Source organism: Odontesthes bonariensis, chromosome 24, assembly GCF_027942865.1.
Source record: "Odontesthes bonariensis isolate fOdoBon6 chromosome 24, fOdoBon6.hap1, whole genome shotgun sequence".
Taxonomy (NCBI): Eukaryota; Metazoa; Chordata; class Actinopteri; order Atheriniformes; family Atherinopsidae; genus Odontesthes; species Odontesthes bonariensis.
In genome coordinates, this window is record NC_134529.1 from 3,718,708 (window position 1) to 3,731,729 (window position 13,022).

General features: G+C 41.1%; 2 protein-coding genes across 2 annotated transcripts; one reads left to right on the top strand and one right to left on the bottom strand.

The window, feature by feature from the left end:
* Window positions 1-31: 31 nt before the first annotated feature.
* On the top strand, window positions 32-9,248 carry crnkl1 (crooked neck pre-mRNA splicing factor 1). Its single transcript, XM_075458764.1, has 14 exons — window positions 32-204; window positions 1,605-1,757; window positions 1,926-2,017; window positions 2,152-2,310; window positions 2,747-2,913; window positions 3,450-3,628; window positions 3,724-3,894; window positions 4,662-4,853; window positions 4,937-4,996; window positions 5,309-5,389; window positions 5,529-5,768; window positions 6,794-6,895; window positions 7,093-7,341; window positions 8,670-9,248. The coding sequence occupies exons 1-14, from the start codon at window positions 157-159 to the stop codon at window positions 9,075-9,077; spliced, it is 2,301 nt and encodes a 766-aa protein (XP_075314879.1). The 5' UTR covers window positions 32-156; the 3' UTR covers window positions 9,078-9,248.
* On the bottom strand, window positions 9,166-12,499 carry naa20 (N-alpha-acetyltransferase 20, NatB catalytic subunit). Its single transcript, XM_075458765.1, has 6 exons — window positions 12,379-12,499; window positions 11,946-11,970; window positions 11,533-11,623; window positions 11,210-11,345; window positions 10,976-11,121; window positions 9,166-9,467 (listed from the first exon to the last, which is right to left on the bottom strand). The coding sequence occupies exons 1-6, from the start codon at window positions 12,429-12,431 to the stop codon at window positions 9,382-9,384; spliced, it is 537 nt and encodes a 178-aa protein (XP_075314880.1). The 5' UTR covers window positions 12,432-12,499; the 3' UTR covers window positions 9,166-9,381.
* Window positions 12,500-13,022: the final 523 nt, after the last annotated feature.

The following is a 13,022-nucleotide window of genomic DNA, read 5'->3' on the forward strand; positions in this document are numbered from 1 at the left end:
AGGGGTTGATGGGAAACCGCAAGGTATTGTGGGTACTGTCATGGTGGTTTGCACTGGATGGGAGCGAAACGTTTTGTCGCCTTTTAGCTGTAGTTGCTATTGGAACTCTTTAAGGTTAATTTTCTAAAGAAATTTTGGTCAAACTTTATCGGAATCATGGCCTCCACGGCTGCGGGAAAACAGCGGATACCGAAGGTGGCGAAGGTACGTAAAACAAATGCAATATCAAAGCTGCACGCTAAATGCTTTCAAGCTAATGCTAACAGGAGCGCAAAACTTTAAAGTTGTGGAGAGTCGCTTAATAGTTCTCCTATACATATACATATACATATACAAGTCCAGATATTAAATTTATAACTTTTAAGTATGATAAGATATGTTTATGAATAATACTTTAAGTGGCTAGTTTGACGCAAACCTCACAAGCAAGTTAACATCTCGTGTCAATGCTAATTGGAAGCTGTTGTTTTCATGATGTTTTACTTTTTAGGTTTCCGTTTGTTATAGTTAACAGAGTTCAGAAAGTTTTTTTTGGAGTTAAAATTCTCGTTAAACATTCGTTGTTGTTGTTTTTTAACTCTATAATGTAACTATAAACATGCTGGAAGTCTCACTCTATTAAAAAGTCTCAAGTATATTTACATAAACTCGAAAACAGTTTGACAAAGAAAAGCATCAAATCTTGAAATGTGAGGATTAGAACCAGCAAGTAATTGATAGTTGGATGTTCACAGAAGTTGCACATTAGTTTTTAGTCTATTTACTTATTGCAGCTGTTTGATTGAAATAGCCAGCAGTTATCTTTATTGCAGACATTTGGTTCAAAACCTTCATTTTTGAATGCAGATTGCAGATAGATATTAAAAAGCTAAGAACAAGCTAAATTATTGTTTGATGATAATTGTGAATGTAAATCTAACCCAAGCTGGCTGAAATATATGTACTATGATCACAAACAGAAAGCAGACAGCTTCCTATTCACTGCCCACACATTCTGCATTGTGATCCACAGGTATTTGTCTTGAGATTTTTTTTTTTTTGTGAGTACTAAAACACGAGGTTGGAATTTATTTTTCCATTTTTCTTGTACTGTACAACAACAAATGCTTTGCCATTTTACTGCAACCGTTAAAACAGTTTATAGGCTAATGGATAATGATATTGCAACCAAATTTAATCGCCAAATAAAGTCCTGACTGAAGTTTCCCATCATACGAGGCTTTACAGCATACTGTCGTTGTGTTTGTGTTTAGGACTTGGATAGTTTTGAAGTGTTTTACATTCCAAAACTTTTGGATTATTTCCAGATTCATATGATTCATTATAAACAAAGCGGTATCATATGTTTATAATATACTCTCGTTGAAAAACACTTTCAGATGTGTATATATCACGCGCAGTCAAATTAAGTGATATACCTGTTTTTGTATATTCTCTATTCATCCTCAGGAACCAAGTGATTATGCTCATATAAAGAATGATTAAGGAAGTGTTTTATTGACTAGTTTTACACCTGGTGAAGTACAACAGTTATAAACTGTTGATCAAAGAAGATTACAAAACGACTGGTGCCACATTCTAAATGATTTTGTGTCGTGTTTTAGGTGAAGAATAAAGCTCCCGCAGAGGTGCAAATCACTGCCGAGCAGCTGCTCAGAGAAGCCAAAGAGAGGGAGCTCGAACTTCTGCCACCACCACCAAAACAGAAGATCACCGATCAGGAGGAGCTGAATGATTACAAACTGAGGAAAAGAAAGGTGCGTCTAACCCTCGTGTTCTGTCGTAACAGTGTTTTCCAAATGAAGTTTTGAGAATTTGTTTGTTTGAGTTGATCAGAAATTCATTCTCATGTCCAGTTTAATAAGACAAAAGAAGATTTTCTGATAGCAAACATTGAGCTTTTGGTTTCTGAACTGCGTTTGAAGGCATTTGAGGACAACATCAGGAAGAATCGCACCGTGATCAGTAACTGGATTAAATACGCACAATGGGAAGAGAGCTTGAAGGAGATACAGAGGTATTTTGCTTTGTCAAATACTTTTTATTTACTTTTGCAGCGATGTTTTGATTGTTGAATTAATGAGAATAAATCTTCCCATTTGACATTTCAGCTAAATTTAACCCAGACACATCTGTCATGTCTCGTTTTAGGGCTCGGTCCATTTACGAGCGAGCGCTGGACGTCGATCACCGCAACATAACTCTGTGGCTGAAGTATGCCGAGATGGAGATGAAGAGCCGGCAGGTGAACCATGCCCGCAACATCTGGGACAGAGCCATCACCATCCTCCCACGAGTCAACCAGTTCTGGTACGACCGCCTCATAGTCGCATCTGGATGGATGTTCTGTTGTACTGGTGCTCAAATGCATGCTGGGAAATGTTTATTAAAAGTGTCTCATTTAACAATTCCGATCCTTTTACTTCTGTTTGATTTTGATGGTTCGTTCTGTCCTGAAAAAGTCGACATGAGTTGAGAAAACAGTTTATTTATTTTCAGAATTATTGCTGATCTCTTTTTTTTATTGGACAACTAATAACTACACCTCTACAAGGTTACTTTGATTGAATCATATCTGTATTTGTTGCCAACTTTCTGTGCTTACAGACAGAAAATGTTGGAGAAAGAAATTGGAAGTATTGGCAGTTTTATTATTATTGGATTAAATTGTTTAGAACTTGATTTTTCTGTGTCCACCAAAGAGTAGTTCAGATTTTTAATGTTTGTACGTTGGTCGTCTCCACAGGTACAAGTACACCTACATGGAGGAGATGTTGGGGAACGTCGCCGGCTGCAGGCTGGCCTTCGAGCGTTGGATGGAGTGGGAGCCTGAAGAACAGGCCTGGCACTCGTACATCAACTTTGAGCTGCGCTACAAGGAAGTGGACAAAGCCCGCAGCACTTATGAGCGATATATCCTTCTGTTGGAGTTTGGTTTGCCCCCACAGAAAACAGTACAGATGTTACTCCGTGGCAGAAGCTTGTCTGATGATGACACATGATGCTCTTTTAGCAAAGAACATTTGATAATTTGGTTATTTCGAGAGGAAACGAGTACCTCTGCTGTTGATTGATTTGTGAATTATGTTCTCGCTTGTTTGGATCAGAGCCCAGAGGAATGTTTTAATTCGGATCACAAGATTTATCACTTTTATGGCAGAGTAGTTCAGTTAATTTTTCAAAAGATTAGAGAGGAAATCAAACATTTTCACCCGTAACTAACTGCCACAAGAGTTAAAATGATGGTTTTACTCTTACACCGTACGGTAATACAGTGTTAATGAAAGGTAATATGTCAACTTCAGGGTCTAGTTCAACACATCCTGCAGACCGCTCTGTTCCATGTCCGGTTCTCTGCTGAGTTGTGTTCTTCACGTCTGAGCAGCTGGATTTTTCAGCCTTTAGATAACATCTATTTGTCACGTAAGAGTTCTTTGACTCCTCTGCACTCGTCATCGTTCACCCCGAAGTGAAGAACTGGATCAAGTACGCTCGCTTCGAGGAGAAGCACGGCTACATTGCTCACAGCAGGAAGGTGTTCGAGAGGGCGGTGGAGTTTTTCGGAGAGGAGTATGTGAATGAAAACCTCTTTGTCGCCTTTGCCCGGTTCGAGGAAACGCAGAAGGAGGCAAGTGGCTTTTACAAACTCAATAATACACAGCTTTTAAAGATATTTAAAGGTTTTAGGAATGAAATAGTGATTTCCTTGTTTTGTCCCCACAGTTTGAGCGTGTTCGGGTCATCTACAAATACGCTTTGGACAGAATCCCAAAGCATGAGGCGCAGGAGCTCTTTAAGAACTACACCATGTTTGAGAAGAAGTTCGGAGACCGAAGGGGGATCGAGGATGTGATTGTCAACAAAAGAAGATTCCAGTATGAAGAGGAAGTCAAGGTAACAGCTGTGGAGGAACGGGCTCTGGATATTAGAAAAATTAGAAAATTACGGGTCGGAACAAAAAAGAAATTTGCTAAAATAGTACGAAAAATAATCGTATAATTCTTCCACTTTAGTTTGTGACAGCATGGTAAAAACCCTGTTTTAAAAGGCCTTTCTGGACACCGCTCTCGTAAATGATAAGTAAATGATAAGTAAATGATAAGTAAATGATATGGCCCAATGCTTATCATTTTACTGTGATTACATTTATTTATTTTTATTTTTTTTATTGTTTTATTTATGTAATTTTTTTATTTATTTAGTCATTTATTATGATTATTATTAGTTAGTAGTAGTATTTTATTAGAATTTGTATTATTATTGTGGTTGTTAATATACAATCATTGTAAATATTAATAATTTTTTGAGCTACTTGACTAATTTGAATTTCCCCCATTGGGGGATGAATAAAGTATTTTTTTATTCTATTCTATTTAGCCATTTCACACAATGTGCTGAGGAGCTGTGACCACACCAGGTGTATTACATGTTACAGAAATGCTATTGAAAGCTGGACCCAGACTGGCTGCACAGTTTAAAGGGATATTCTACCAACCTTCTGCCCTCCTGTAACCGTTAAAACAAAAGTCTGGAACTCGCCGCCCCTGAACCACTGGTTCTGTACAGTGATAATAAAGTGAAAATCTCCAAATCCGGCTGGTGAATTGGAGGTTTGCGGTCTGTGTGACTCCTCGTGATGTTCGTCTCCTGTTTCCATGCAGGCGAACCCACACAACTACGACGCTTGGTTTGATTACCTCCGCCTGGTGGAGAGCGACACAGACACGGACACAGTCCGGGAGGTTTACGAGAGAGCCATCGCCAACACACCCCCCATCCAGGAGAAGAGACACTGGAGGCGATACATCTACCTGTGGATCAACTACTCTCTGTACGAGGAGCTGGAGGTCAAGGTCGGTTACCTTCATTCCGCCTCAGAAGGGCGACCGGCAGATAATCTGCCACACAGAAGTGTAACGGTGTCTCTCTTTGGCAGGATCCTGAGAGAACGAGGCAGGTTTACCAGGCGTGTCTGGATCTGATACCTCACAAGAAGGTGCGTTTTAAAGACGGCGTACAGCATCAGTCTCTTTGCTGTGTAAAAAACTGTCTAACAGCAACAGTGTAGCAGACCACCTTTTGGTTTTGTGAAATGCTGTTTCTCATTTCGTCCACTAGAGGGCAGCTTATGTTGGTTATATGAGTTAAATCTTAAAAACGTCATAATAAGTGTGTTCAAAAATATATTCCAACATGATTTGGGTATAAATATGTTATTGATGATTTAAGTTTATGGTTTTTTTATATGTTTATTGCTCGTTTTGGAGTTTAAGATGGTATTGATGATAATGACTTTCTGTGGTTTCAGTTCACATTTGCAAAGATTTGGCTGCTCTTCGCCCAGTTTGAGATTCGACAGAAGAACCTGCAGGGAGCAAGAAAGACCATGGTGAGATCCCCCTGTTTCATTCTGAATAAATGATGCAGTTTGTTGTAATTTGACTGCTGATATTATAAATGTGTAGACGTGTTATGCCGTGTCTGCGTCGGTGCGTCTGCTCTCCACTGATCCTCCTTTCTTCTCTCAGGGCACGGCTATCGGGAAATGCCCGAAGAACAAACTGCTGAAAGGCTACATCGAGCTGGAGCTCCAGCTGCGAGAGTTCGACCGCTGCAGGAAGCTGTACGAGAAGTACCTCGAGTTCAGTCCAGAGAACTGCACCACCTGGATCAAGTTCGCCGAGCTCGAGACCATACTCGGAGACGTGGAGAGAGCTCGCGCCATCTTTGAACTCGCCATCGGACAGCCGCGGCTGGACATGCCCGAGGTATTGATCCATACACTGATGAGCGCTTTGGGTAAAAAGTAGGGCTGGGCAACGATTAAAATGTTTAATCTAATTAATCACATGATTTCCCTGATTAATCACGATTAATCGCATTTGTACGCAGAATCCAAAAATGAATCCAAAAGTAGTGTATAGCTTTTAGCATTTAGTTTTATTTTAAATGTGCTGCCATATGAATGAAAGTGCCATAACATTTGTTGTGCAAACACACTTTTAACATCAGCATCTTTCTGTAGTTTTTATGTAGAAGCCTCGCTCCACTGTCTGTTTCCTTGAATGACTTGCTGCTATCAGTTGTGTGTTTTGCCTTTAAGTGATATTTTAGACTGGAACTACTACGCTGAGAAGACAATTCAACTTGGCAGTGTTTACAGATGACTTTGGTTCTGTCGACTCCGCCGTCTGGAAGAACTTTAAAATGAAAATGGCCGAGTAAAAGTTCCGTACCCTTCTCCATGTTTGGTGGATCCGCCGATTACTTTCTTTTCCTGTTCCACAGCAGACAGCAACAGACTTTTACAGAATAAAATAAATAATAATACCTGCAATAAAATATTTATCAGCGTTAAATAATAACGAGTTAACGCGCCCAGCCCTAGTAAAAAGTAGCATAGATTCAAATGAGCCTTCTTCCCCTTCCTCCGTCCCCCTGGTTGGATCATGAAGATCCTTTAAACTGAATCCATCCTTTAAAAGTAAGGAGAGAGCAACAGCTGACCAGGAGTTTCAGGTCTTTAAATGTGGCTTAGAGTATTTCTAATACTAATTGTTTCAGTCGAAGTAATGGGACAAGCCAAAGGTGGAGATAGGTGAGATCCTGAGAGCACTTTATAATATCTCCTGTTCAATCATCAGCATCATGCTGTAGGATAGGACACGCATCTGTAAAAGGGTGAATCAGAAACACGTTGTGAAACTGGGATAAGATTTGAAAGTGAAAGAATTGAGTTTTTATTCTTTGCTTCTGTGTCCTCCTTTCATCCGTTTGTCTGTCATCTTCACAGGTTCTGTGGAAGTCCTACATCGACTTTGAGATCGAGCAAGAAGAATTTGAAAACACAAGAAACCTTTATAAGAGGCTTCTGCAGCGCACGCAACACGTCAAGGTAACAGCTGCCCTTCTGCTGGAAACATCAACCTTCATTTCATACCACGACTAAGTCTGTGAGATACTAAAATATCAGATTCATCAATGCAACTCTGCTGCATTTAGGCAACATTCTTTATGTTAAATTCATGCAGGTGACACAGTTTACACTGTAAACAAGCCAGAAAATCCATAAATGATCTGTTCGTCCTGCAGGTTTGGATAAGTTATGCCAAGTTTGAGCTGTCCATCGACGGGCCGGACCGGCTGCAGAAGTGCCGGCAGATCTACGAGGAGGCCAACAAAGGCATGCGCAACTGCGAGGAGAAGGAGGAGCGGCTGATGCTGCTGGAGTCCTGGAGGGACTTCGAGAGGGAGTTCGGCTCCGACGACACCATGGAGCGAGTCAGGAAGCTGCTGCCCGAGAAGGTGAAGAAGAGGAGGAAGCTGACGGCAGAGGACGGGGTAAGAACCGAGAGGCGTTTTCTCCCCTTTAAAGTTAAACATGTTTGGATAGGACTGATCATTCAATCTTAGAATACAAATGAGCCGTTTCAGACATGCCGGATTCTTCCACAAAGCTTTTATAGCTCCCACAATAACGAGCCTGAGTCGGGCTCGTTCCTGTCGAGGACTCTAACGTTTGTCCACGCTGAGAGGAGATGCTGCTGTGCTGTTGTTCCAGCTGTATGCGCAAACTTTTTAGCTTTGACTTGGATAAAAAAACATCTCAGAAAATTAGGGGTGGGAATCTTGGGGCACCTCACGATTCGATTACGATTATTGATGCATTTTTAATTTATGTATATTGATGCACTTTTTCCACATTTCTTTTTGTCTCACTGAATGAGCATTCATCAATTGCAGTTCAAAAAACAGTGCATTTGTAATAAGAAACAAAGAGTCGAATTCATTTCCATTATATTTTATTAACCTTTATGGAAATATCCAATGGAAATTCATGAACATTTGAACCTTAGTGCACAGCTCAAGGTGCTTTTTGCTGCTTTTACTGTTGCAAATGTTAGTTACAAATAGAGGTGGGGGAAATTTCCGATTTTTAGATTAATCTAGATTCGGCCGTGGAAGAATCGAGAACAGATGACGTACCTCGGCTCCGTTGCTTCCATCATTCGCCGAAATCCCCAATTTTCTACAACCGAGTAAGGTTGCAAACCCATGGCTATGAATTCCGCGGTGCCTTTCGTAATTCGCTTGGCCTTTTCCGATGTGGGTGGCAGCTTACTCAGAGCGTCCTCAATTGTTCTCTGGCTGCTAGTAGCAACAGCAGCCGGCTTTCCCACCTCCTCCGTCGGGTGGAATCGTAAAGTATTTTATTTTAGCGCGACAAATCTTGCACACAGCGTAGCTTTTGTCCAATTCTTTTCCTCCATCAACGTTGTAGAATCCGAAATTATTCCACACATCTGCTTTTAAATGTTTAGGAGCAGGTCGGATCTCACGACGAGGTGGGTTGGTTAGCTCAGCCATGCTTGTTTTTGTTTTCTGGGGGCGTGTGCGGTGGATGTGTGCTCTCGGTCCGTTCCCTTTAGTATCTCGAAGACCGCACTTGCTGTATTAGTTCTGCTTTACTTGGCATATTCGAATAATCGGAATTTGGATGTTTGTGAATCGTTCTCAATTCTTCCACGGCCGAATCTAGATTAATCTAAAAATCGGAAATTTCCCCCACCTCTACAGAAAATGTTGATAATCAGTAAAACCGTGACAAATGAAGATGCCTTATTATAAGCCCGTGTTGTTGATTTTCTGCCTCTTCCTGGTCCCATCAGTCGGACGCAGGCTGGGAGGAGTACTACGACTACATCTTCCCCGAGGACGCCGCCAACCAGCCTAATCTCAAGCTGCTCGCCATGGCCAAGATGTGGAAGAAGCAGCAGGTGGTCGATGATGACGTCGACATGTCTCCAGAAAATAGTCGGTTTGAAGAGGAAACGGTGGAAAAGGGGCCGTCGGCAGCGTCCGAGGAGCCTGCAGCTCCTTCTGAAAAGCAGCCGGAGAAAGAGTCCGGCAGAAAGACTGAGACGGAGCAGGAGAACAACGGGCGAGACGACGACGACGACGACGACAGCAGCAGCGAGAGCAGCAGCAGCGAGAGCGATGATGATAAAGCTGCTGCTGATGGTGGAGAGAAGGAGAAGCAGCAGGAGAAAAGGAGCAGTGAGGAGGAGAAAGATTAGTTTCCCCGGTTTTCTTTCTTTTTTTTTTTACAAAACCTGTCCGTGAGCCGTCTTCTTCATGGTTTTTCTCTGTTATTCACACATCCACTCAGACTCACTGATTGATTTATTTCTAAAGAAAGTGTTCATTAAGAATTTACAGGAAGATTAAAATTTTCAAACGATTTGCAACACTTTGTACGTTCAGTGGCTCTGAGCGTGAAGCAGCAGCAGGAGGAGGAAGGGGAAGCAGCCGGGGTGACGGTTAAAGTCTGTACAGTGTCACTGCGCATCGCTTCTGATGGTCAGGAGCCACCGGCTGCGGTTATTCGATGTCCTCTGGTCTGACGGGGTGCGGCAGCGGGATGATGGACTTCTTCTCTGCGTCTCTGGACAGAGCTTTTCGCATATCTGCAGGAAGACAAAGAGAGAAATGGCTTTAAAGCTGCCCTGCAGAACCGCTCGCTCGCTCCTTTGGCAGATCTGAGCAACAGGCTGTCACAGAAAGATGCCACGTGCGCTTAATACTGTTCCTCAGTTACAGCTGTTACATTTCATTAGATGGAATCAGGATAGACTTCACGTAATTACAACCTGGTTTGATCTAAACAGTTTCCATCGTGCTTATAGAAGTTTGGGGTCACAGTGGAGGAAATGCTGCCCGACAAATACAAATAATAAAACAAAGCTAAAAACCCTCACTCAGTGGGGTCACATGGCTCTGAAAGGATCGGATTATTGGCTAAATTACAATCAGACTGAGTTATTAAGTGCATGTAGACACCTTAATCTGACTAAGAATTGGATCGGATGGGATTCAGACCCCGAGATAACTGGGCTGAAAGTCACTCTAAACCTGCTTGTAGACGCTGAAGCACGTGGTGAATCAGACTTTGCGTTCTGCGCATGCTCCAGATGTTTTCCCGGGGTCGTGACCCGGAAGTCAAAGGAGACGATATTCCTGTTGTTGTCGCCGTCAGAAAGAAACAAACAACGCGATGGAGAATGCTCCGTTGGGCATCGAGTTTGTGCAACAAGCAGCTCATCACAGAGCAAATGTAGAGGGACGTAGCTTCATCTGGCTCTGCGTTCTCCATCTTTCTCCAACGCCTGAGTTTGTTGTTGTTGTTGGTGGTGAAGAGGTCAACAGGAAGTGGCTCTATTAGCAACAGCTGGAATGGGTACAGCGCCACCTATCATACCGGGGTATGACACGCTTTGTGCCTCTGATCCCATTCATTCACCGCCACATAACCAAGGAGAATTACCCTTTAATTACTCATTCTGATTGTAATTTAGCCAATAATCTGATCCTTTCAGAGCCATGTGACCCCACTGAGTGTGTCAGTGGGGAGCAGAGAAGCTACAGTATCGAAAATCATCAATGTGTCAGCTTTATTTAACGTTTACGATGTGTTTTTATTCTTGCTTTTAATAGTAACTGTTGTGGGAATCGAACCAATGTGTCAGATGTGCTGCTTTGTTCTCACAGTCACAGCTTGGCTCGTTCAAACTGAGGTCATGCTACTGATGGGATCCCATTAGCTCATTCAACTGGGCACGAATGTCCCAGATTGAATACTGTGCTCATAAACAGTAACGATTATTCCTGTAATTCAGCCTAAAACAACAGATTTTTACAAGCTCTTTGGAAGAATAAACCCGAGGCGACAGAGAGAGAGAAAGATGAAAAAAAAAACTGTTGGAGAATTTAACCCTCAAACTGGAAATGCTCACAGCTGATCTGTCGCACTTCCAAAATGTCAGCAGGAAACATGAGCTGAAGATCAGTGATGCTTGTTATTCTACTTCTTGTTAACATTTACATCTGTTTGTTTAAAGTAAAACATCTTTAAAAACACCCGTTAAATCAGTTGGCTGTTGTGTAACTTCCAGTTTTGGGCACTACTGAGTCGTACCGTAAGCGTCTTCATCCGGCTCTCCGTTGCTGGCTGAGTAATACTCTATCACCGTCCTGTAGACGCTGTAGCCCAGGCGTTTATACATGTTCACCGCCACTTGGTTGGAAACCCGCACGAACAGATCCACAAAGAATCCTCCCTTCCTGTGAGACATTGGAAATGACAGTATTTACTTCACTGTGAGGTGAAACATTACAGACGGACAAATTTAATCTGTTCAAAGGTACAAACCTCTCTGAGATCTCCTCCAGCATCTCCATCAGTTTGGCAGCGAGGCCGAGCCTTCTGAACTCCGGCGCAACGGACAGAGCTGTGACGTGACCGTGCCACTCCTCCCGCGCCACAGATCCTTCCGCCTTCCCCATTACTGCCAGAAAAGAGTCAAAAGGTCAAATGTGGCTTCACACAGACTGAAACCATCAATTTCTGGATATTTTTGCCTTTTAAGGCTCAGTGCTCCAACCAATTCATTTTGAAATAAATAATAGATACCACATTTGAGTCAAAATAAGTCAAATTAACATTAAATATTGTGATAAAACAGGAGGACTTACTGTATCCCATCAGTTCACCACCAGGAGCTTCAGCAACGATGAAGTACTCGGGCCAGTGAGCAAGGTACTGGAGGTAAAATGGGATCCCATACTGGAGGTCAAAGGTTAAAGAAAACTACACACTCCTATTACACATGTCCTACTTTCCCTTGAGAATTATCATTAAGGGAGGATTTATGGTTTGATTAGTCAAACCAAATAAAATTCACAATGTTATGCTTAAATATAGTTTAAGGCCCAGCATCAAAAGAAAAAAAAATAGCTGTAAAAGAACAAGAAAACTAGTAAGAATTGTAAGATCACTCTAATTTCCTTCTTGGTGTGGTATATTTTCATTAATTTATATATAATTCAATCAAATCAATGAGGAAATGAATATATATATATATATATATCATTGTTTTTAAGGATACAGTTTCAGTCAAAGGATCCAGGTTTCTGTTGGAGAAAAACAAACTGATAAATTGACCCATACATTTCAGTTTCCGTCGTATGAAGAGACAAATAGCGCAAAATAACACATTTTTATGTTCCTTCTACGAATATTTAAGTAGAGAAAGAAAAAAAATCCAACAAAACATTATCTATATTTTCTTTTAAGTACACCGGACAAATCGGCATAACTTTCTGACCAAAACGGCTGATTTTATGTATACAATGACACAAAAACTTTGTCCTGTATTAAAGGATTTCATTAGCATCACAAGAAGTCTATGTGCCTGCTAACGTTGCCTAGCACCGAAACCACGAGCCGTACACCTACATGTCGTAAAAACTCCGGAGATCTGAGCAATAACATTAAAACAACATGAGTTGTGTGTTTAAAACCGACAGGATTTTACTCACATATTGTTGAATTTAAATAGATCATCGCAGGTAAACGGCCGTAGAGTTGTCATTTTAGCTTACTGCTGCTGTATCCTCTCAACCCAACACAGTAAAAGAAGAGCAGGTCACTTCAAAAGGCAAACAAAAACCGAGTAGTGCCCCCTGTCGGTAGCGGCACGTACTACGTTCTCTCTTCTTCTTTTAAAGTGGTTGTAATGCACTTTTATGCGCATTTCCGCCGCCTACCGGGCTGGAGTGTGAGTGCAGTAAATTGAGGTTTTGTGAATGCGTTGTGATTTATATGTGTACATGCATACAATTACAATTATTTATGCTTTTTTAAAAACTGTTTAATACTTTTTTACTGCCCAGTTTTGCTAGTGGTTTACTTAAAATTCTTGTTTCTTAAATTAAGTTCAATTTCTTAATATCTTATCTCATAAGGATAAAACTCCTTGTGTAAAACTTTTTTTATACTAGGAATAGAATATAGTCATAGCTATATCAAGGGTTACATTTTTCTTTTCATTAGAGTTTACCAAAAAAAATACAATGGCCAAAAAGATAATAAGATTATCATAAATTCTCTAAATTCATTTTAGTATATAGTGCAGATATATATATATATTTATATTCACTAATCTCCACATTTACATTCAAAA